At 37.3% G+C, this 24,128-nt stretch overlaps 1 protein-coding gene across 8 annotated transcripts in view; it reads left to right on the forward strand.

Moving 5' to 3' along the window:
* Positions 1-15,977, forward strand: part of Rp1 (RP1 axonemal microtubule associated) — a 338,377-nt gene extending 322,400 nt beyond the window's left edge. For 6 of the 8 annotated variants that reach the window (XM_069990725.1, XM_069990729.1, XM_069990733.1 and 3 more), the window contains 3 exons: positions 1,498-1,576; positions 9,367-9,448; positions 14,073-15,977. In XM_069990725.1, coding sequence (XP_069846826.1) covers positions 1,498-1,576; positions 9,367-9,448; positions 14,073-14,172 — 261 coding nt within the window. In that variant the 3' untranslated portion in view covers positions 14,173-15,977. The remainder of the gene's footprint in view (positions 1-1,497; positions 1,577-9,366; positions 9,449-14,072) is intronic. The other 2 variants (XM_069990731.1, XM_069990732.1) reach the window with 2 other exon arrangements.
* Positions 15,978-24,128: the final 8,151 nt, after the last annotated feature.

Below are 24,128 nucleotides of genomic sequence, written 5' to 3' on the forward strand. Positions count from 1 at the left end.
CTTCCTGTAATGTTTTCAGGGGGTCTGCTTTGACTTCGAGGTCTTTGATCCCTTTGGAGTTGATTCTGGTGCAAGGTGATATATACGGATCTAGCTTTAGTTTTCTACAGGTGTTTAACCAATTTTGCCAGCACCATTTACTCAAGGCTGCCTTTCTCCATTCTATCTTTTTGGCTCCCTTATTGAAGATTAGGTGGCTATAGGTCTGTGGGCTCATTTCTGGGTCTTCAGTTCTATTCCATTGGTCCTCAGGTCTGTTATTGTGCCAGTACCAAGCTGTTTTGAGTAGTATGGCTTTGTAGTACAGTTTGACATTTGGTATTGATATTACTCCAGCACTGTTCTTTTTGCTAAGGATTGTTTGTGCTATTCCCCCTCCCATCCATTTTTATTTTAAGATCGAGGATGGACAGTCATGCAGAAATATGACTAGACAAAAAAGTATGATGTAATGTTAATAAACTAAAGGTGAACCCAGCAAAGCTCATCTGTGCAGATTCTTCTAAGCCTCTCTGTGCAATAATCCTTTCTCATGGGCTTGGGCAGGACTCCTTTGGAGTGAGGGATCTTACAACTTACCTATCAGACAAAGCAGGTCTGAGAATTTCCTTATAGCCAGTTCCTACACAGAAAAATAGAGATAGACAGAGTAGTGATGCTGAGTTTTTATAGGGGCTCTGTGGGAGGGGATTTCTTGTCTCCATGACCTAACTTATCTCTTCTTTATGATTGTTTTGAGTAAGAGACAGCAGGAAACAAGAGGGAAAGAGAAGGTCAGAGACAACTTGTTCTGAAAATGCTCTGAGACTTTTGCAGTGCTTTACTTTTGAATATTGTACTCCAAATTCTAACAAGTTCATTAATGTGTTCATGAGTGTGCACTTATAATTCAACCACCTTCTATATATAGTTTAGTGTGAAACTTCACATGTATACATATGGGTATATACATATTTGAATGCATACCTATATGGAGAGATAAAACAATGGTAGAGAACAGGCATGCTTGGAGGCTTCCTTCCTGGTCTGAGTCCTGCCTCTGTCACCCAGAAGACAATGACATGGGGTAAGCCACTTTGGACTCCATGTGTGCTGCTGTTTTCCCTGTAAGAGGCACAGGTGAGTTGTGTTTACCTCAATGGTGATTCTAAAGTTTAAATCAGTTAAAGCATGAAGATTCTCACAAGAGTCTGGCTAATGTGAATAGTTACTGTCATCAAGAGTAATAGGTATTTAAATAAATGTCTTGATTCAATTTCTGAAATCTTTTTACTAGACTTTATGTCTGACCAGAGCCAAGAACTACAGGGAACGTGTTTGTATGTCTCCCACAAAGCATAGTATATAGAACTTTGCTCATTAGTAGTAAGCAGTAATTTTATAGGAGTTGTAGTGGTAATTTACAGCAATATAGTAATGCACATTCATTGATACTGTGCTTCCTATAGAAAGGAAAGATCCCAGGGGTCACTGAGTTTAGTTTTTTTCATTGCACAGGTTGACATTTTTTCCATTAAAGCAGTGTCTCTTGGAAAATTGAAGACAGTTGTGATTAGTCATGATGGGACTGGTCCAGGTAAGATTTGGTTTCTTGATAAGAAGTTTGTACTGCAAATTTATTAAGAGAAGGAGAAAGAAGGGATAGATGTACAGCTCATGTAAGACTCAGGTTGAGCAAATATTTTTTCTTTAAAAAATTATAGCTAAGTGAAATTTTGTAAGGTTAGCTTATCACAGAATTTACAGAAACAGATTGTTGTTATTATTAAGGGAATTTTCTGGAAATACTAAGGTATATGAGAGAGAAAGAGAAGGAGGGAGGGTGAGAGGAAGGGGGAGAGAGAATGGAAGGGAGAGATGGGTGGGAGAAGAGGGAGAGGGTAAAGGGGAGAGGCAAGATGCAGAGTAGGAAAGTAAGAGCTCATGTGTATTGGATAGTATTACAGATATACCTCTTCTGTGGCCCTCATCCCACAGCCCTCAGCAAGCTAACTGTTTGGGGATCATTCTTGGTCTTTTTCCCCCCTCTCTTTATCTTTTACTTCTGCCACAGTTCTTAACAACTCCTGTCAATTCTATTTCATTAATACAATCTATTTACCACTTTCTTATGTTAAAAATAACTTGCAATGTTCATTTGTCATGTAAGAATAAAGACACTAGCTCCAAAGGAACTCGGTACACAAAGATTATTTCCACAGTAGGGGTGCGATCAGCCAAGAATCTGGCAAGCAAGCACACAGAGCAGCCAGGTTGCTCCCTTTTTATCCCTAATCCAGCAGGCTCCGCCCCTCTGTTCACACTGGCTGAGCTCAGGTTCACAAATTGCAAAAGGATGTGGCTTAATTAACAGGAAGTAATTGAAAGTCAAGGAGATTCTAATAGGATGTCTTAATTGAAGTGCTCAGAAATAGGATACATATAACTGAAATGTAATTAATAAGGGCCAAACCACCTGACCAAAGCAGGAACCCATCAGGAAAACCAGTCTCTCAAGATAAACAGAAAGGAAGAAAATTACTTTGATAGCAAAGACACTTTTCATCATATTTATATCCACTAAATTTACTTCAGTTTGATCCTAGAATGTATATTCTTCACAGCTAACTAAAATGCAATTGCAAGTATCAACTTATATCCCAGTAGTGAGATCATTTATTACTGTTTTTTGTTGTTGTTTTGTGTTTGGGAGACAAGGTCTTTCCATGTAGCTCCAACTGGCCCCAAACTCACAAGCCTCCTGCTTTTGCTTCATGAGTAGTGCTGGGGTTACAGGTATAAACCACAACCTTCTTCTTTACACCTTGAGCCTCCTCCCCACTCCTATCTTCTGCTTCTTATGTTTATATCAGTAGTCTCTGTAGACTGGATTTTGAGTTTTGAAATTTGGAATCATCCAGGTTTTATCATTATTTTCCTGGTGCCTGGTATTGGTAGTATAGACAGTTTAATTAATGACCATTTATTAAATTGTCAAATCAGCAAATGAACTTTCAGTAATGGTTTCTAAAAGGAGTTAGGAAAGCTTGCAATGCTCATCTCAAGGGGAAAAAAAAGAAGCCTATGTATTTTTGACAAGATCCAAAGAGAATGGAAGCAGGAAGGGGAAGGTAGTAGTAGTCAGTAGAAAGAAAAGTGACCCAAAGTAAATAAGTTCAAGATCAATACAATAAATTATTAGAAGGAGGCCGGAAATGGGCAATTGAAAAAAGGAATGACATAGAATGCTGCCTTCTATGGCTCCCCAGTGGGGCGATGTCTCTGATAGCTGTCAGTAACTGAGAAGTGTGTAACTGCAGAGGGGTCTCACTGAGGAGTACATGTTGCTGCAGAGATCATCATTGTAGAGAGCTGTGCCTTTTAGATGATTTTCACAAAGAATGGTAGAGTGAGGGCTGAGACTTGGGCATGGATCTGAACAGAGCAGTAATAGAAATTTCAGGCTTTACTAACTGTAGTTTAAAAAAAGATCACAGAGGGATGGGAAGGGATGGGAAGGGGAAACAAATAAGGAGGCTACAATGCTTGATAAGTAATGTACTCATTATCTTGCCCATGTAATTGTAACCCCTCTGTACAGTATTTTCACAATAAAAATAAATAAATAAATAAATAAATAAATAAATAAATAATCACCTTCCATTGGTGATGATAGTAGGAAATGTTGGTAGAAGATGGAACCCATACCATGAAAACATAAATTAGAGTACTAAGTGACAAGAGACAAAACTATAGTCCATCCTGGCAAGGGACTATTGCAGGTAAAGGAAAGAACTATTGATTTATTGTAAGAAATAGACTGAACATTCAAAGGGAAGCTGTTATAACCAACATAGTTCTATAAAAAATACAGAAGAAAAAAAGAGGGGGAACATTGTAACTTTGAACATGTTTGGAGCGCTCTCTAAATCACTCATATCAAAAGGAGTTTTGCTAGAAAGCAAGCAACAAACTTCTAACATATTCATTTTTTTCTTTCAATGAAATAGTCATTAACAAAAGCTTGCTGCAGGTATGGGAAAGCCCTCAGTGAAATTCTCAGGCTTAATGTTTTTCCTTTTCATTCATTTTTTTTTAGGACAAATCTACTTATTCCACCTAGGCTGGCCTTGAACTCTCAATCTTCCTGTCTTTGCCCGCTGTAACGCTGGGATTACAGGAGTGTACCATATCGCTGGCTTCTTTACTGCTCTTTAAAATAAAAACAGCTATACATATCAGTTGCTTTTTCTTTTTATATGAACACAGCTTGTCTATAGCTATCTAGCCACAGAGGACAAAAAGAAAACGAGTTAAACCTCCAAATGTCAGCAAACTATGAAATTTCAGAATATCTAGGAATTATATGAGCTTCTGAAACAAAAAAGATTTATAAGTGGACCCACGTGATTCAGTCAGTATAGATTCAGTCAGTATAGAGTGACCTGAAGTATGCAGCTTTGGTTTGTTTGTTTTAATGCAAGCGCACTAGGAGATTCTGATTCATGCGGTCTTGGACTGATTCCCAGAGTTGAGCTGTTCCCAAAGGGCTGCTTCGTGCCAGGCAATTTGCCAGGGGCCGGGCTTGAAAAGGTGGACAGGGCCTATTGGTGGGAGACACATAGGAAGTAATTATTAAATTTAATAAAGTATTTAGTAAATATTTCCCATTTGGTAAAGAGTCATACTGAACACAGAAGAACCCCCTCCAAGGAAAGATAAAGCATGGGAAGCAGACTAGGAAAAGAGCCAGGTGTTCACTGGACACTTGGGAATTTTGACAAGAATCTCTGATGGAATTAGGCTATTAGAAACTCAGGGAAAGTTGCCAGTAATTATATAACATGGCCTGAAAATTCAACTTTTTTCCTTTGGTGGTAATAGGTTTTGATATCAAGGTATTGCACTGGAAAGGCAAGTACTTTACTGCTTGAACCATACATCCAGTCCTTATTGCTTTAGTTGTTTTGGGGGTGGGGATAGGGGTTCCATGGGCTTGAACTTAGTCTGTGCTCTTTCCTTGAGCTTTCTGCTCAAACTTGTACTATATAACTTGAGCCATAATTTCACATCTGGCTTTTTGATGGTTAATTGAAGATGAGTCTCATGGACTTTCCTGCCCAGGTTAACTTTAAACCGTGATCCTCAGATCTCAGCCTCCTGAGTAGCTAGAACTACAGGCATGAGCCACTGGCACTCAGTATATGTCCCACCACACTTGGCCCCCCCAATTTTTAACTGTTATATCCTCCCTTCATCCTATACTTTATTTAGTAAAAGAAAAGTATTGCTACAATAAGCAGAGCATCCAGGATAATGTTTTTCTTTCCTTGTCAAAATATGTTCTATATAGAAAGTCTAATTTCAGGTTAGACTATTACTATCTCCAAGGATTTTCCCTGCAGTTGATTTTCCTATTCTTCCCCAGTGTATCCATACTGATTTTTAAAAAATAATTGTTTCAAAAATATTTGCACTAAAAAGTTGGATTCATATTGTAAATATCTTTAAAAATACTACTCAGCTTTGTGAAAACTGTGATGTCTGATATAAAGTCTTTTATGACGATATTTTTCTTACTAAGTTTACATTCCAGAGATTCATTCGCTTTCATGCATAGTACTTTATATAATTTATTTGCTCAACTGTGTGATATTCTATTCCATGCTTTTACATAATCAATAGATCTATCTCTGGTTAATGGATAGTTGTTTTTTTTTTTTTTTTTGCTGCCAGTTCAACTCTGGACAAAAAAAAAATGAGATGTCTCATTACAGAAGTACAGCTTCTGACATAATCATGTGGTCACATCATCTAATGGGTATAATTTGCCACTTCTAATCCTGGGCCATTTGGCAATGCCTAGAAGTTGTTTTTTTTGTTTTTTGTTTTTGTTTTGTGTGTGTAAGAGTGTGTGTGTGTGTGCATGTGCATGCGGGCATGCATGTGTGCGTATGTGCGCATTTGCACACACTTCCAGAATCCCTGGAGACCTGGAATACCGGTAATTATCTTACAGTGCATAAAGATAACCTCATAAAGAGATTATTAAGCCCCAAATGCCAATAGTTCTGGGGCTGAGGAGTCCTGCATTAGGTTAAAATCATGGAATTCAGTTGCTAAGTTAAAGGATATTTTTCAATTTTGTAATTCATTTGTTTCAAATATAAGTTGCTGCTGCTTCTTTTCTGTTTTTCAGTAGTAGGGCTTGAACTCAGGATTGGGGAACTGTCCCTGTGCCTTTATTTTTTCCCCCCTCAAGGTTAGTGCTTTAGCACTTGAACCACTGCTCTACTTCTGGCTTTTTAGTGGTCAACTGGCAATAATAATCTCATACACTTTTCTGCCTGGGCTGACTTAGAACTCTGATTCTCAGATCTCAGCCTCCTCCTAAGTACCTAGGATTGCAGACTCAATCTGTTCTAAAAATATAAGATTATTTCACATCAAGTAATAGACCAAGGTTTGATGCTTGTGGTGGCTCTGTCCAGCCTGCCATCAAGGACACAAAGTCCTTTCATCTTGTTATTATCCCATCACCTCTGGGTTGTCAGAGAAGGTCACAGAATACAGGAGAGAAACAAAGCCCCAAATAACCATGTCTCTAAGGCAAGGAAGATGGGTACTGGCCATACTTCACCACAGAAACATTACTTACATAGCACCTGCAGCTGGGAGACACCTGGAGAACATGAGCGCTTACATCACAGATATAGAAAGGATACAGGAACTAGCTGGACTGCCATAGCATTTCTGCTCTGTAGAACTTTGGTGATGGAGACCTTTAATTTTTTCTGCTTAATTTAGTACCACTATTTTAAATATGATCAATACATTTGTATTATGTATTTATATTTTATATTATCCATCTTCTGTGTCCCTCAGTCCTATACACACATACCTATCTATTTTAAACCTTATATTTAAGACTTAAATATTTGCTCCACCTGTAACTGATTTTTTTTGTGTGATGTGAAAGTGGAATCCACTTTCATTTTTTCAATAAAAACTTGGAAAATACCAGTGATATCAACACTGTTAATGAGCTACTCATCTTTATCTGAGGGCTCTTCAAAGTCACCTTTGTCATAGGTGAGTAGTTCTTGTTTTACATGGCTTATGCATATGTAAAATTTAGTTAGGAGGATTTTGTTACCTGAAACAAGTCCCACTACCACGTGGTTAAATTCAGTTACTGTACTCCACTAATTGTAAATATGTTAATATGTTTACATAAAACACAAGATGCTGCCAGCATCTTAGGTCACAATTTATTACAAAAATAACAAATGCCTGTCCTGACCAGTGACCAAACACACTGCTTTTTCAAAGCCCATCTGTTGGTCACCACACTTCTATTATTAAGTATTTGGACAGACAGCAAAGTATGTAATTATATGGCCTTCTTGTTCACTGTGATAAGGGCATTGGACAATTTGTAATGATATCTAAATGAAAGATAAATTGCATCATAGAATGAAAATGATAATACAGGAAGTGAAGTTCCCATCTAACGTAAGTTGTACTGTAGAAGAAAATTATGACCTTGGAAATTTTTACCGTACTGTGGTTAGACAGCTAGAGGACCCAGTGAAAAATTTATACTATAAAGAAGGAAAGTAATCATGACAAAAGGATGAAAAGTGTTGATAACATTTGTAATTAAAGTATTCTCATTGAATTATATGAAACTGAAAATACAAAAGATCAGATGTTGAACGTTGATGCAAACTTAGAAAGAAGCTTAAGGCACAGAAAAGATGCTTACTCGGCATTGCAAGTTAGTTGACAAAAAAAGAGATAACACTGTTCAAATTACTATTAAGTGATTTTTTTTCCTCTTGTTTTTCCTTTATTCAAGAAATAATACCTTTTGATTTTCAGGAGGTCTAATGTTTTAAATGATTGTGTATCAAATATTAGTGCTATTTTTTATCATCACATACATGTTAATTAACAGCAGGAGAGTTCTTGATGTATTTACAAAAGTGTTCAATGGTCTTCAAGCAATTGGAATTTTCTACATTGATCATTATCATGGTTCACATGATTTCCACTTGTAGCTCTGTTAATGTTTCACACTAGCTGGGCAAAAAAATGACTGCCTGTGTCTAGGTTGTATAATGGCGTAGGTCAATTCCGAATCCTTTTCTCTGTTGTCTATTCTTACCCATGCCAGCACCAATTCTGCATTGCCATGATTACTATAGATTTATAATAAATTTTGATACTGGATACCTTGAGCCTTACTGTAACTCAAACATTCCTCTTATGTGCTTGAGCCTTTATCATGCACAAAAAAATGTTGCCATCAGCGTGTTGATTTTCTGGTAAAACATTCGGATGAACTTGGTTTTTAATTGCATTCAACTTTTCAAATAGTTCATGTGAAGCTGACATACATATATATATATATATATATATATATATATATATATATAATGTTTTCTAATTGTGAATATGGAGCAGTTTGTTTTCTATGATTGTTTTTCTGTCATTCTTTAAGTAATTGTTACATCAAGTATACCATATCTGTTTAAAGGTTTGTTTTTTGATTCTTACATTTTTACAGAAATTTGATATCATACCTTTCATTGGGTTATATTTTTAACTGGTCCTTATGATCAATAGAAGTGCACTGGATTTATATTAATATATATTATATAACCCTTTTATCTCTCTTATTGCACTAGTCACCAATTCTTTTGGATTTTTAATTTAGTAAATAATATCATCTTTGATAATGACAATTCTGTTTATATTTTTCAATACATCACTTTTCTTTCCCCTTCTCTTCCTTTCTTTTCATTTTCCCATCTTCCTTCCTTCCTTCCTTCCTTCCTTCCTTCCTTCCTTCTTCTCTTTCCTCCTTCTTCTCTTCTCTTCTCTTTTATCTTTCACTTTCCCTCTTTCTCTCTTCCCCTTTGTTCCTTAGTTCATTTTCTTTTCTTTAATTACCCTGACAAGTACAATAAGCAGTGTTAACTTCTAAATGTTCACATTAAGAGTGCTGATTGATTGTGACTTCCATTATTGTTAAAACATATCAATCTTTTATACCTTAACATAGCTGAAGTGCTTTTATGTGAGCATGCATTTCTCTCTTGATTTTTTTCTCATGTGAATTTAGATAATTGTAATGACTTGATAGTGAATTTGTGTCCCTAGCAGGAAATCTTTTTCTCTCTTTTTACTACTCTGAGTAATTAGGTCATTCATTGATGCTTTCATTTCTCTACTGGTGTAATTAGATGCATAAACTTCTATTCCCAAATCAGCTGTCAAATGTACTTCAGAAAGAACATTTGGAGACCCCATGAATAAAATCACAAGTCTACTATGTTTTATACTAAAGACTTAAATTAATATTTTTGTCCATTTACATAGGTAATGGATGGTTTCTTGAGAGCATTGTTGTTAAGTCTGAAGAGGAAGAGAGCAGTCAAGAAGTGCTGTTTCTGTGCAACAGGTGTGATGTTATATTTATGCAAAATCATGCAGGATCATGTCCTTTCTGTCCTTCAACTCATATCCATTGTGTTTTCTCCCAGCTGCTGAGCTGTAGTTCATCCTACATTGCCTCCTCTCCTTAGAAAGCTGTCCTTATCAGCACTAGTCATTCCACTTTGTAGTAGTCAATATTTTTCTCTTCTAGAGTTAAGTTTGCAGAGATGGGAAGAAACCTGGATTGGAACTAGAAAACAGGCTTTTGATTCCAGATCTCATATACTTGTAAAGCCCCTTACTAGTTCTGAAAACTTGGACGTTACTCTCAATCTCACTGAGGTTCTATGTCTGTATGGGTAAAATGACAATAATGTCTATTTCTCTTAGTTTATTTGAATCAGTTAAATATAAATTTAGTTATGTGTGTGAATTCTAAACTCCTATTCATCGTAGTAAAATATAGATATGGTAAGAGAATTAAATTTCAAGGGTAGCTGTGTGCTTCCTGATCCTCACTTTTTAAAATTTTATGATAAGAACAATTAAATATTCTCTACATACTTTATAGAGTTGCCATGAATAGAATATCAAAGGTACCTTAAAATTAGAAATTTAAAAATTGATATCTGTACACTACCAATTGACCTAGAGATGTTCATCTACTCATTCAATCTCTGGGCAACTGTAACTGACCACCTATTCTATTCTATTCTATTCTATTCTATTCTATTCTATTCTATTCTATTCTATTCTATTCTATTCTATTCTATTCTATTCTATTCTATTCTATTCTATCATGAAGTGGAGTAGACAAGGGGGGTCCAACAATAAGGCAGTTCTAGCAGCCCCACAGGAAACCTAATCCATTACATGAGCACTAATGCTAGGACTCAGGACCATATTCCTCAAATGGAGAGAACTTGTGCATTGCATTGTATACATTACTTTATTCATTTGTTTATTTATATGAAGTTATTGTAAGATTGCTAGATGTCAGGTACTATCTCAAGTCCTGGATATATAGAGATTAAAATAATAATAAAGAGCCCCTTTGTCTTCAACCATTTCTTGCTTGATGAGAAGTTATAAGCTCTAAATGAAGCAGAAGAGATGGGTGTGCTGCTTACAGGTGGTTTGACATCACTGTCCCTTAACCTAGTGTACACTCTGCCAGAACTGCAGAGGGATATGTTACTTGACTGACTGGATTTTATTTTATTATTATTTTTGTTATTTTACTGGTTTTGGTTAAAAGAAATATCTATTCATTTGAAACTTAGTGAAGAATTACTATGAACAAAATTCACAAAATGTCTCTGATCTTCTATTCATTAAAATTCACATGCATCAGAGTAGTTATCACTAGTTATAAAATTAAAACTATGGGAAGAAACCTTTTTTTTTTCTCAAGAATCTCTTTTTTTATTAGTGAGAAATGGATGGAGCAAAGATTGACAGTTTTGGGGACTACCTTTGAATTACAATTCATTATCAACTACCTCTGAGCTTATTCTTATGTAAAATAGTAGTAATGATTTTTATTTTTCTAGGTTTTGTTTGAAGGTGTCAAAGCATGTGCATAATGTAGTTGCATAAATGTCTTCCAGTTATTATAGGCTCCAGGATGGTAAATGTCATTGTCATTAAAGCAATAGCAAAATAAAGAAAATTTTAGACAGAAGGCCACACATGCAAATGTTGGAAGAACATTCACCTTTGTTTATAAATTATAATATGTTAAGTATTTTTAATTCTCCAAAGAATTGATTTTTATTTTATTTTTTTAAATCTGGTGTCTTCACAACCCAATATGGTAGACATTGGCCACATACGGCTAATTAAACTTAAATTAATTAAAATCAAATTAAATTAAAAATCAGTTACTTGGTTGTACTAAGCTACATTTTAAATGATCAACATACACAGATGGTTGTTGACTACTATATTGGCCAGTATTCATACAACATTTGGTTCTATATCACTTCTAGTTATTTGGTATCATGTGAAGCTATGTTTAATATTATACAGTATAGGTTTTTTGCTTTGCATGTGAAAGTGACTATGAAATAATAAAAGAAATAAAAAAGATAGCTTATCCTTTCCATGTATGATACTTAACAAAATCAAGAATTAGTAAAGCAGTGATAAGAATCATATACTCATCATATCCAAAATTAAGGTGTACATGGATAGTTTACACTGGTAATACGAGCTACTCAGGAGGCTGAGATCTGAGGACCTCAATTCAGAGGTAACTCAAGTGGATAAATCCTCAAGACTCTTATCTCCAATTAAGCGGCAAAGAGCCAGAAGTGGAGGTAAGGCACAAGTATAGAGTACCAGCCTTAAGTGAAAAAGCTAAGCAAAATCATGAGGCCTTGAGTTCAAGCCCCAGTACTGAGTACAAAGAAAGAGAGAAGGGGAGAAGTAGGGAGACAGAGAGAGAGAGGGAGAGAATGAAGGAAGAAAGAAGGAAGGAAGGAAGGAAGGAAGGCAGGCAGGAAGGAAGGGAGGGAAGGAAGAAAGGAAGAGCCAAAATTAACGTCACTGGTAAGGCAAGGAAATAGAAGTACAAGATAGATGTAACCTATTCCTATATTTCAGAATAATTCAAAACATTGAGAATTAGATTTAATTAAAAATTAAGGTGTTTTACTGCATTCCATAATTAAATACCAGACCAAGACTATCAGTGCAGTTGTTCATGACAATATTTCTATCTTCTTGCTCATTGATTCTGAGGGCCTAGGGTTAGAGAAGTACAAAAAGAGGAATATGTTCTTGCTAGTCTCTCAGAGGTGGAAGAAACCAGAAGTAACATTTGGCTTCATGCCTTGACAAATGGGAAAACTGGTCCAGAAGAGTTTGGTGATGTATGGCTACCAGGTGAGCCAGCCAGGGAGCCAGATTTCCAAGTGCCTTGAAAAAGTGCACTTTAGAAAGTTTTAATTCAGAGTGTATCCATCAGTTGTTGCCATTATTCCACCATAGTTTTGTGAATTATCTTACTAGGAAGAGATTCCTTAAGAAAATGCTGGCTTTGCTCTAAAATTATTTTGTCTGAAAATTCTCCTTAGGTTTTGGAGACTTTAGAACACATGGATTTTCACTCTTTTCCCAGGATAGAGTATCAGCTATTTAAACTCAATTTCCCTTCTGATTATGAGCAAAGGAAGGTCTCAGAGAAATTCTTTATAACTTTATTATGAGTTTTTTTTTTAAACACAACAGAGGGATGTATTCTGTGGTGCATCATCATCTAAGTTTTGCTTGGCTTCTGTCAGCTAGAAGGAATGTTCGAAGATCCCTGAGCTCTTCCTCAGGAATTGGTTCCCTGCTAGACCCAGAATTCCACACAAGAACTCACTTGATCCTCCCACAAGCCTATGGTGGCTCTGTGGTACTTCTACTTCTCAGTCAAAGAAGTCCAGCAAAAATTGGAAAAGTTTCTTAGTAAAATATAATTGGTAGAGTCAGGATTCACATCAAAGCTTGTCCACCTCCTGAACTATGGGTCCCACATGAAAGCCTCAAGCTGTGGATCTTCTGAACTCATGCACTGTGTTTAATATGAATTGAAATGTGCGGCAAGGTACAAGATACACACCATATTTCAAAGATTAAAAAGTCATACTATTTTATATTGATTATGTGTTGGATTAATCTACTGGATTTATGAAAACAAATACTGAAAGGTGTGCCTTTCTTATCACTTTTTTCATGTCTTGCTTCATGATGTATTTCTCTAGAGTTTTAACAGACTTGGGTTAGCACTGAATATACACTGAGCAGTCACAGGACAGGAGAGGAATAAAATCTACTGCAAAGAACACATCAAATGAAAAATATTTACCAATGTGTGTATGTGTATGTATGCTAGTCCTGGGGCTTGAACTCAGGGCTTGGGCACTGTTCCTGAGCTTTTGTGTTCAAGGCTGGTACTCTAAAACTGGAGCCATAGCTCCACTTAGGGCTTTTTGGTAGTTAACTCGAGATAAGAGTCTCAGGACTTAATTAACTCTTGGGACTGGCTTCAAATTATGATCCTCAGATCTCAGTATTCTGTGTAGCTAGGATGATAGCTGAGCCACTGGTGCCAGTTCTAAGATATACTAAAATATATATTTGCAGTCTAGCAGAGGAATCTCCCAAACACTTCCAAATTCTTAAACTAAAGCAAGTTGACTTTGCCATGTAAGTACACAACAAGTATTTTCTGAAGTTAACTAATGATCATTTAATGTGACTTGAAGTCTTATTAAGTTTTTTAGTATTAGTCCAGGGGCTTGAACTCAGTGCCTGGGTGTTGAACCCTTAACTTTTTCATTCAAGGTCAATACTCTACCACTTGAGCTACACCTCCACTTCTGGCTTTTTCCTAGTTGATTGAAGATAAGAGTCTCATAGACTTTCCTGCCTGAATGATATTTCTTGACATTGAACTGGTGAACAGCAAATCTCCAATCTCAGTCTCTAGTAGCTAGGTTTACAGGCAAGAACCATGGGCAATTCAGCTTTAAATGCTTTTTTACAATTCTGAGCCTATCTCTGATGCCCCCTTTAATCATTTGCATATTTTATTTTTCTTTTTAATAATCACACTTTCAGTACTGTCTCTCTTTTGTTGTCTTCTCTTTCCATGACAGATGGCTAGATGAATATCAAGATGATGGCAAGACAGAGCGAGAGTTGATCCCAGAAAGGAGGCACAGTGCAGGTGGAGGATCAGGACCAACCACATGTTGAAGGGCTTGCTGGGATCTGTTGCTACACTGTGCTTCAAGTGCCTGTTGATCTAATTGCCACTATGTGTTTGCTCTTTGCTGAGATTGGAACCAACACTTGTGGACAATCAGTTCAGACTGGACAGATTCAGTATTTTGGAGAACTTCCATAATTTGGAGAATACCTGGAGACCATCAGCCAATACTTTCCTAAGATGAGTCTAGCATTCATTGGGTGTACCTGTTGCTGTTGCTCTCGTCCTCCCTTTCCTCTTCTTTCTTGTCTATCTTCCCCCTCTCCTCCTTCTTTCTTCTTTCAGAAAAATTAGACAGCTGCTAACTTTACTGAAGTGTTCAGATAGCCATTCCTTATGCAAAGTGAAAAAAGAGATACCTAATAACATTTAATACATGTACAATGCTTTAGTGTTGATGCATGTTAATTTCAAAGTATAACCTTAACCTTAGATGATGGCGTTGGTGGTAATATCAATAAGAAACTGTGGAAAGAAGCCAATCAAGTGGATTGTAAGTCAGGCTGTGACTCATGGGAGTGGATCCTCTGTGAGTTGATGAATGGGAGGGCCTTTGGCAGACAGTACGAGTGCCATGCAGGGAATGACTGTTGATGTAGATACCAGCATCTATTATCCATGTTTTCCCATGGGGTCTCAAATCGTTGGTAGTATGAGTATATAGGCAGCTTCCTGTAGTATTTCATATGAACATATTACCAGTCCAGAAGTGATTTCAGGAATTTTTTCATGTTGTTTTATTTATTTATGTTTGCCAGTACTGGAGCTTGAATGCAGAGGCCTCACTTGGCTACCTTGCTTGGTTTGGTGCTCTACCACTTGAGCCACAACTCTAGCCCTGTTTTTGCTGGTTATTTAGGAGAGGGAGTCTCGTGGACTTTTTTGCCTGCTCTGTCCTCAAACCACTATCCTCTGGATCTCAGTCTCCAGAATAGCCAAGATTACAGGAGTAAGCCACTGGTGCCAGATCAGAATGGCACTTGACATCAAAGTTTCCTGCATTTCAGTCGATTCTACCATCTCAAGGTAGATTGTCAACATTCAGAAAACTGAGACTTGGAAAGAGTAAGTGATTTCCCAGGCTAATGGGATGAAATAAGTAGAAGCACAAGAACCCAGTGGCCTTGAACCAGCCATTGCTCCACACCACTTCTCACTGGCACTGTCTTTTTTTTTTGGTCCAGTTGTGGGGCCTGAACTCTGGGCCTGGGCACTCTCCCTCAGCTCTTCAGCTCAAGGCTAGTGCTCTACCACTTGAGCCACAGCACCACTTCCGACTTTTTTCTTTTTGCTTATGTGGTGCTGAGGAATCGAACCCAGGGCCTCATGCATGCAAGGCAAGCACTTTACCACTGAGCCGCCTTCCCAGCCCTGGCACTTTCTTCTTCCTGTGCTGTCAACATCCCCTGACATCACCTAGATGGCCCAAGAGGCAAATCTCCCACAAAAACTGCCTTCATAATTTTTGTCATATGCAGTTACCAACGTATGCACTATTACACACTTACATTTTTGTTATTAAATTGTAGTTAAATCAGGTTCCATAAGGGTGGACAAGAGTTTCCTCATCCTAAACTATGTTAATAATATCCACAAAATCAATGATTTAACAGCTCATTAAATTTTTTCCTATAACATATTAAAATGAATCTATATCTAACAAAAATTTGAGGCTAAACATACTACATGTTCATTTTACCATTTGAAAAAGCCCTGAGAATATGTGTCTATCACTACATCCATGTCTATGTATGTGGATATATGAAAGATATGTATAGCTTGAGCCTAACATGTCCTAATAAGCAAGTTATATTCCAGTTATTACCATGGTTTACCTGGTACTAAAGATTACTCTTCTCTTGCAAAGTATGTATTTTACATCTAACAATAAATACACATCAAAATTACTTTCACAGTTTTGTCATTAATAGCTTGGTATAGTTTAGTAACTTGAATATTTCCCAATGCCCAAATGTTAAAGGCTTGGTCCTTGGTATGGCACTATTGGGAGGCAGTGGGAATAGTAAATGGTGGGACCTAATTGGAGGTTTTTATGTCAATGGAGGTGTGCACTTGAAGGGGATTATGGGATTGAATCTCTTCTTCATTTTGTGCCATTCACTGCCAGGCTGTGAGACAAACGTTTTTGTTCTACTACATGCTCCTTCTATGAAGGCACAAAACAACCAGGGTTAACAGCTCATGGACTAAAATCTGTAAAAATGTGAGCCAAAATAGACCTTTTCCAATTATAAGTAATTATTTCAAGTATTTGTTACAGTAACAGAAAGCTGACTAATACACACATTGTCCTACAGTAGCCAGAACACCATGTTAAAGATAAAGATAACTGGAATAGAGGAAACTTGGAGAATCAATTCTTATTCTTAAGGACACTTATTTTATAATACCTGGCATAAAGTAGATAGCAAATAAGCACACTTGTTTGTTTATCAGAAGTTAAGGATGCTAGACACAGAAACAGGTTCTGAAAACAAACCTGCAAACATCATTTTCTTGTCCTAAGAGGTGTAGATGTTCTGGGGAAGGCCTGGATGGAAAACACTTCAATGCAGAACAGTAGTGATCTCTATGAGATCGCAAACCCTTTGCAGGTAGAAGTAGCTCTGTGCTCCACTTTGAATACTTGGACGGTGGCACACTACCTGTGTGTATTAAATGCATGAATCATCTTTACAATACATCACACCCTTTTAGTAAGCAAAATATTGGATTATACCAAATATACTTTCTCTTGGGATAAGTACTCATAAAGAATTTCTCTTAGTGCTTCTATTTTCATAAACAATTTCCCTAATTAGTCTTTAATAGAAGACATGCAGTCAGAAAGCTCACTAATTCCCTGCATAGTTAGGTTCATCATTCAGTTATCAGAGATGATAATGCTTTTGAATAGTTACATTTTATGTTACTTCTAGTAACAGAGAAATGATGTAAAGTAGGCCTCCCACCACATCCAGGTATGTTGATTTTTTTTGCCCATATGGAGGCTTATTGTAACTTTCAGACAGTAAACAAAGCAAAGATCTCAAATTCAGAAATTAATCTTGGTCTCTACTATGTTCAGTCTGAAGCTGAAACATCAACTTCCTTGGACTTCTATTTGATGCCCCTATGCTAGTAGTTAGAGAGCATCAATTAAATTGATTATAGTGCTAAATTAAATGTAGCAATCTCATGATTATAAGATCAACATTAATATTTGCAAGCTCAACTATGGTGGTAAACACACCATAAACTAGGCCTTTTGCCCTGTTGGTTTGTTGGCTTAGAAAAGCTCTCCTTTTTGAGTAGAAAATTCTTGTTCATTTCTGAAGGCCAATCTTCAAGTTCTCCACCTGAGTCACAAATAAACCCTCCTCCCTCCATTCTGCTGCATTTACACATTGCCTGTCTGTCTGTCTTCCTTCTTAGTGTAATGGTCATTTTCATAATGGGTGTGTTTCTTATCTCATAAACTCTGAAATGTGGTCAATATTATTCCTTTCCTTTCCTTTCCTTTCCTTTCCTTTCCTTTCCTTTCCTTTCCTTTCCTTTCCTTTCCTTTCCTTTCCTTTCCTTTCCTTTCCTTTCCTTTCCTTTCCTTTCCTTTCCTTTCCTTTCCATTCCTTTCCATTCATTTCCTTTCCTTCTTTATTGTTGGTTGTGGGGCTTGAACTTTGGGCCTGGGTTCTGTCCCTTAGCTCTTCAGCTCAAGGTTAGCACTCTACTACTTGAGCCACAGTCCCACTTCTTGCTTTTTCTGCTTATGTGGTGCTAAGAAATTGAACCCAGGGCCTTGGGCATGTAAGGCAAACACTCTACCACTAAGCCACCTTCCCAGCCCCTACTTTTTTTATTTTCTATGCATCAACTTAATGACTGGTTCCAAATGTCTGTTACCTAGCCTGGTAGAAAACTCCTTTTTGTCATATTTAACACATGTTCCTTGACCAAGGGCAACAGAATCCTGGTGGCTTATCTTTTATGTGGAAAGGGAAGGAAATGCTCCTCTTCCTATGATCTAAGTTGCCCCTGCTGAATATGTTCTCTCTTCATCTCTAGGCCACTCACAAAGTCCTAGAGGGGATTTGGTGAGTACTTAGGTCCTTCCCTCTAGTCAGCCCTCTCCTCGAGGCCTTTGTTCCTGATTTTTGCATCTCCTCTGTATGGCCCCTTACACAAAAACAAGGAATCTCCCAGTACTCCACTGCTTTGTAGCCTACAGGCCTCTTCCTTTCTGGTAGATGGAAACCTCCTTTCCTTGTCTCATTGTCTCTCAGGTCCATTTTCCCTTTCTCTTCCTTCATCAGTACATGATGTTCTTTTATGTGTTTTGGTATGTTTTATGAAAAAACTAGTCTTTGTTTCCAATGGAAAATGATGATGGCAGAGTAAACATATTTTATGTAGTTTTCTTCCTCAAATTAACAAAACATGAAAATCATAGTTCCAATTTTTAATAAAAATTGTAAGTAGTGAATGCACACAATGCTCCAGTATTCAATGTTGCCTGCCAACAGTCTCTGTAGCATACAGAAGCTTTAGTGGCCAAGTGGTACATGTCTTAGAGATGACCACCAGAAGAAACTTCCAGAGAGAGTGGGGCCAACCAGGAAGGATGCCTGTAGATATAATTTGTATAGAATGGCGCTGGATGGGCTGTGGCCTGGGAGAACCTGAGTAGAAGGAGGAGATAAAGTAGGAATTGAGTTGAAGTGGGATGAGTTGAGGAGGTTGAAAAGGAATATCTCTTTTATTATGTCTGAGTCCCCACAAATAAACTTGCCAAAGGAAACAAACAGGCTACGGTAAATACGAAGCTAAAGTATCAATGAAAATGGAGAAACAGAACTAGCTATGGTAGTTCATACTTGTAATTCCAGCTACTTGGGAGACATGCATAGAAAGATTGTAGTCTGAAGACAGTCCTTGCAAAAGTACAAGACCCTATCTGAAAAAGAGCTAAACAAGAAAGGATTGAGATTGTTAGAGAAATGAGCTCCCTTCCCATAGCTTAGTCCACTCCTTCCCCTCTCCACAGTTTAGCATGCTCCCTTCCTAAGCAACACTTAGCAAAGGCAGTAAATAATCAGCCTCCAACCCCTTTTACCTTGGGATGGCACTTCTCTGGGGCAGCTACCACCGTATAAGGCAACAAGAGCCCCTTAGAGTGACCTTCAGGTCTGGGCAGCTGCAGGACCCCTTAGCTACTATTTGGACAGCAGCCATAAATCCTAGTCTGCCATGATGAAGCCCCTGGCCCTCATGTCCACACCAGCATCTCCACTCCCTAGCCCCTTCTAGACCCTCCGAAACTCCTAGGTTATATAGGTCACCTCAGACAATAGCCGGTGCTGCTTCTCGCTTCTCCCTTGTGAGAAGGGGTCTTGCCGGCCCCTTTCCTGGCAATATATCTTGCTTTCTTCTCTGAATCTGGATGTCTCTGTGGTTCTCTGGCAAAGTCAATTTACCCTATCAGAGATAGTGTCTGAAATAGTAGCACACTTGCCTAACAAGCATAAAGTCCTGAATTCAAAACCTCAAAACTACCAAAAATCTAAAATTAAGGAAGCATTAATAAGTATCATCAAAAATAACAAATAGCAAAGAGTAACAGGAGCTTCCTGATATTGCAGTTGTCAACAGAGATCATAAAATCATCAATAGTGCTGCATTAAACAATAAGCAAGAGGTTTAACAATATCTGCTAGTGTGGAAAACTATAAAATTAGCCTAGAAAACTGAAAAAAAAATCAAACATGCATATAAGACTCATGAAAAGTAAAAATCACAACGCTTAAAATTTCAGTCTAGTTATGCGTTTGTGTTTACCAGCAAGTTAAGCTTAGTGGAAAAGAGAACATGTTAATCAGAATATAGGTCAGATGGAATTTTCTAGAATGCAGTGGAAAAAGGGAAAAATAATAAATGCAAACAAGATCATGTCAAACATGATAAACCACAGCCATACAATGTGTCCATGTCCTTATTAAAGGAAGTTCCAAAACAAGCAGGAAGAATGTGATTCTAGAAGAAAAGACTGAGAAACAGAATGAATTATGACTCAGAAAGTGGAAAATATGACAGCAAATTTAAAATAACACTCACTGCATTGAAATAATAATCCTGAATTATATCTAAAATGAATTAAATTGGATGAGGGTCATTGGAGCTTTGTCTTTTTTTGTTAATGGTGAAAATACCGTACAGAGAGCTTACAATTACATGGGCAAGGTAATGAGTACATTTCTTATCAAGCATTGTTGCCTCCTCCTTTGTTTCCCCTTCCCATCCCTTCCCATCTCCCACCCCTCACCACTTCCCCCCCAGCCAAAGTTGTAAAGTTCGTTTTTTGACCTAACAACTTGTACATCTCATTGTTGCAATGGGTCCACCTGTATCCCTATTTAAACGAATTTTTTTTTTGGTTCCGGTCATGGGGCCTGAACTCTGGGCCTGGGCACTGTCCCTCAGCTCTTCAGCTCAAGGCTAGTGCTCTACCACTTGAGCCACAGCACCACTTCCGGCTTTTTTTCCTTTTTGCTTATGTGGTGCTGAGGAATCGAACCCAGGGCCTCATGTGTGCGAGGCAAGTGCTCTACCACTGAGCCACCTTCCCAGCCCCTTGTTTTTTGAAGTTTTGTCTTCTAAAGAAAACCAGTACATGACAAAAAAAAAAAGGTAGAAAAAGGAAGGAGGAGTGATTAAGTTAAATGTGTTAGAATTTCTTGTGTATTGTTACACTAAAAGTGTAACAATAGGATAACATTTCCAAACAAGTATAGTGAAATGGAAGTATTTAATTCACTACAAATATATAATTTTAAGTTAACATTATTTGTAATATAAACTCAAATGACAAGGAGTCAAAATAAACATGGAAGAAAATTTTAAGTACATATTTTCTCTTCTTAGTTGAGAGAATTTTTTTTAAAGGGTGTTAAAACGTTAAAACTGGGTGCTGGGAAGGTGGCTCAGTGGTACAATACTTGCCTCACACGCATGAGGCCCTGGGTTCGATACCTCAGCACCACATACACAGAAAAAGCCGGAAGTGGCGCTGTGGCTCAAATGGTAGAGCGGTAGCCTTGAGCTGAAGAGCTGAGGGACAGTGCCCAGGCCCTGTGTTCAAGCCCCAAAACTCACACACACACACACACACACACACACACACACACACACACACACACACACACACACACACACACACACACACACACACACAAATGTTAAAGGTAGAAGTAGTGTTGTGGCTCAAGTGGTAGCCTTGGCTGGGATAGCACCAGGCTGTGAGTTCAAGCCCCAAAACCAGCAAAAATAAATAAATAAATAAATATTTTTTGAAGTTTTCCTTGTTGAGATTCTTTATGTTTTAGAATGAGTCTCTATCTGTTTTAAGTTTGATTTGTGTGGATCTCTTGAGATAAAGTGTATGCTGGGACCCTAAATTTCTGTTCGATCAGAGACACCGAGGGAGTTTATCTGTACATGATTCATGTAACTATAACTCATCTGTATATCAATGATACAAAAACAATACAATACTCTCTCTCTCTCTCTCTCTCTCTCTCTCTCTCTCTCTCTCTCACACACACACACACACACACACACACACACACACACACACACACACACACACACACTAGCTTTTTTTTTTCTTTACCAGTACTGGGGCTTGAGCTCAGGGCCTGGGAATTGTCTCAGCTTTTTGGCTCAAAGCTTGTGGGTGTCCTATCACTTGAACCACAGTTCTACTCCTGGCATTTTGATAGTTAATTGGAGGTTAGAGTTGAATGGACTTTCTGCCCAGATTGGCTTCAAACCATGATCCTTAGATCTCACCCTTCTGAGTAGTTAGGATTACAGGGTGTGAACCCCTGGCACCCAGATCAATAACATAAAAGATTTAAATTGTACAATTAACAGATGACCTAATCGATATAAAATTCTATGTCGAACAAATACCAGGGTACATTTTATTTCTAGAATGTGAATGGGACATTACAAAATGTGAGGACATATTTGCCTATTGAATTCAATCAAAATTGAATGAACTATAGCTGCATCTATCATATGGTTATGTGTCATAAAAATAATGATATAAAAATAAATTGACATGAGTGTTAATTTTATAATTATTCTTTTGGCTGCTCATATAATTTTCTGATAAAATATACTTAATAGAGAATGTTGAAAGTGATGACACCGATCAAGCTGCACTGTTTTATAAACTGCTTTGTTAAATAACAACTCCTTTGCACAATTACTTAAAGATAATTTTTCTTTGTCGTGGGACTTCAACTCGGCCTGGGCACTTTCCTTCTGCTCTTCAACTCAAGCCAAATGCTCTACCACTTGAGCCACAGCACCACTTCCAGTTTTTTGGTACTTTATTTAAGAGTTTCATGGACTTCCCTGCCTGCTCTGCTTTGAACCACAATCCTCAGATCTCAGCCTCCTGAGTAGCTAGGATTACAGGAATGAGCCAACAGTGCCCAGCCCACAAGATAAATGTTTAAATAGAAATAAAAAAAGAAATTTACAGCTTGAACCATTTTTAGTTGTGCAATTCAGTAGCATTAGACACAGGCATGACCATCATTTTACCACAACGTTCTCATAGTTGCGAACAGAAGCTCTGTATCTGTCAAAGACCCCAATTCTTCCTTTCCTCCAGCCTTGGAAGGCTCTGACCTACTTTCCATCCGACCAATTTGTCTATTCTGGACATTTTGTATAAATGGAATCTTTCATTATTTTGTCTTTTTGGGTCGAGTTTTTTTTTTTTCATTAAAGGTAAACCCACACTGTAATGTGTCCCAGAATTTAATTCCTTTTTCATGCTGTGTAATAATCCATTGTGTTGTTAGACAACATTTAATTTATTATCATATATATTTTCTGTACTCCTTTGTCTTAATGTTATAGCTCACAAATAAAAATAAGAGAAATTAGTTTGAAAAAGAAAATAAGGAATACCAGTCATCTATGGCAATAAAGAGAGGGAATGAGGAAAACAGAAGACAAGAGTAGGAATAAATTTTTTTATCCTGTTTGTTTTGAATCACTGAATTTATCATGTATTTTGTAAGTAGACAGTCAATAAATATACAAATAGGTAAATGAAATAAGGGGCATGTCTTAATTACCAACATACACATGGACAGATTTCTGAAGAAGCTTGGATGATCATCCCCACCCAAATCGTACGGATCCAGCTTTATTTATCCTGGACTACCTGGAAGAAAAGAAAAAAAAGAAAGGGGGCAAATGGAAGAAGTAAAGAATTAATAGATTAGCTATGGTCTTGATCTATTTGTTGATTTCCCCTTCTTGACAGCAAATTCCTTGGGACCAGAAATATTCATCTTATATCTTTGTTTTCCCAAGCTCAGTGCCTGGGTTAGTATACACATAAAAATCATCATTTTGCTAGTAGAATTTAAACAGCTCTATGAGCAACAGAGAAACATAGGAAGGCCGAGAAAATGGGAATGTTTGGAGGAATTTATTGTCAAGAATGTAGGAATTGCTTTCTTTTCATCCCAACTCTTTTTGAGATTCTCTGGGCCTGAGAGGTATTCTTAGGAAAGAGATTTGAGAAGCCTCTTTTTTAGCTTAGTGTCACTTCCAGTTTATAGAATGGTAGAGGTTCCTCCGAATGATTTAGAAGGTAAGAAAATATATTATGAGACAATGATTCCAACAGTGGTGGTTCAAACATCAACAAGAGTATGTGGAAACTATCAAATTGGTTTGTAAGGCTCAATGTAATATGTTGGCCATTTACAACATAGAATCCATGTGAATGTAATCTGTCTCTGAAATCTGAAAACAATTTGTGGTGATAATAAACCACTGATGATTTCAATAAGCAGCATTTTATATGATCATATGTAAAATGATATTTATTGAAATAAACTTCAAGAAACAGAAACAA

This window comes from Dipodomys merriami, unplaced genomic scaffold, assembly GCF_024711535.1.
Source record: "Dipodomys merriami isolate MVZ:Mamm:240054 unplaced genomic scaffold, mDipMer1.0.p SCAF_4, whole genome shotgun sequence".
NCBI classification, from domain to species: Eukaryota; Metazoa; Chordata; class Mammalia; order Rodentia; family Heteromyidae; genus Dipodomys; species Dipodomys merriami.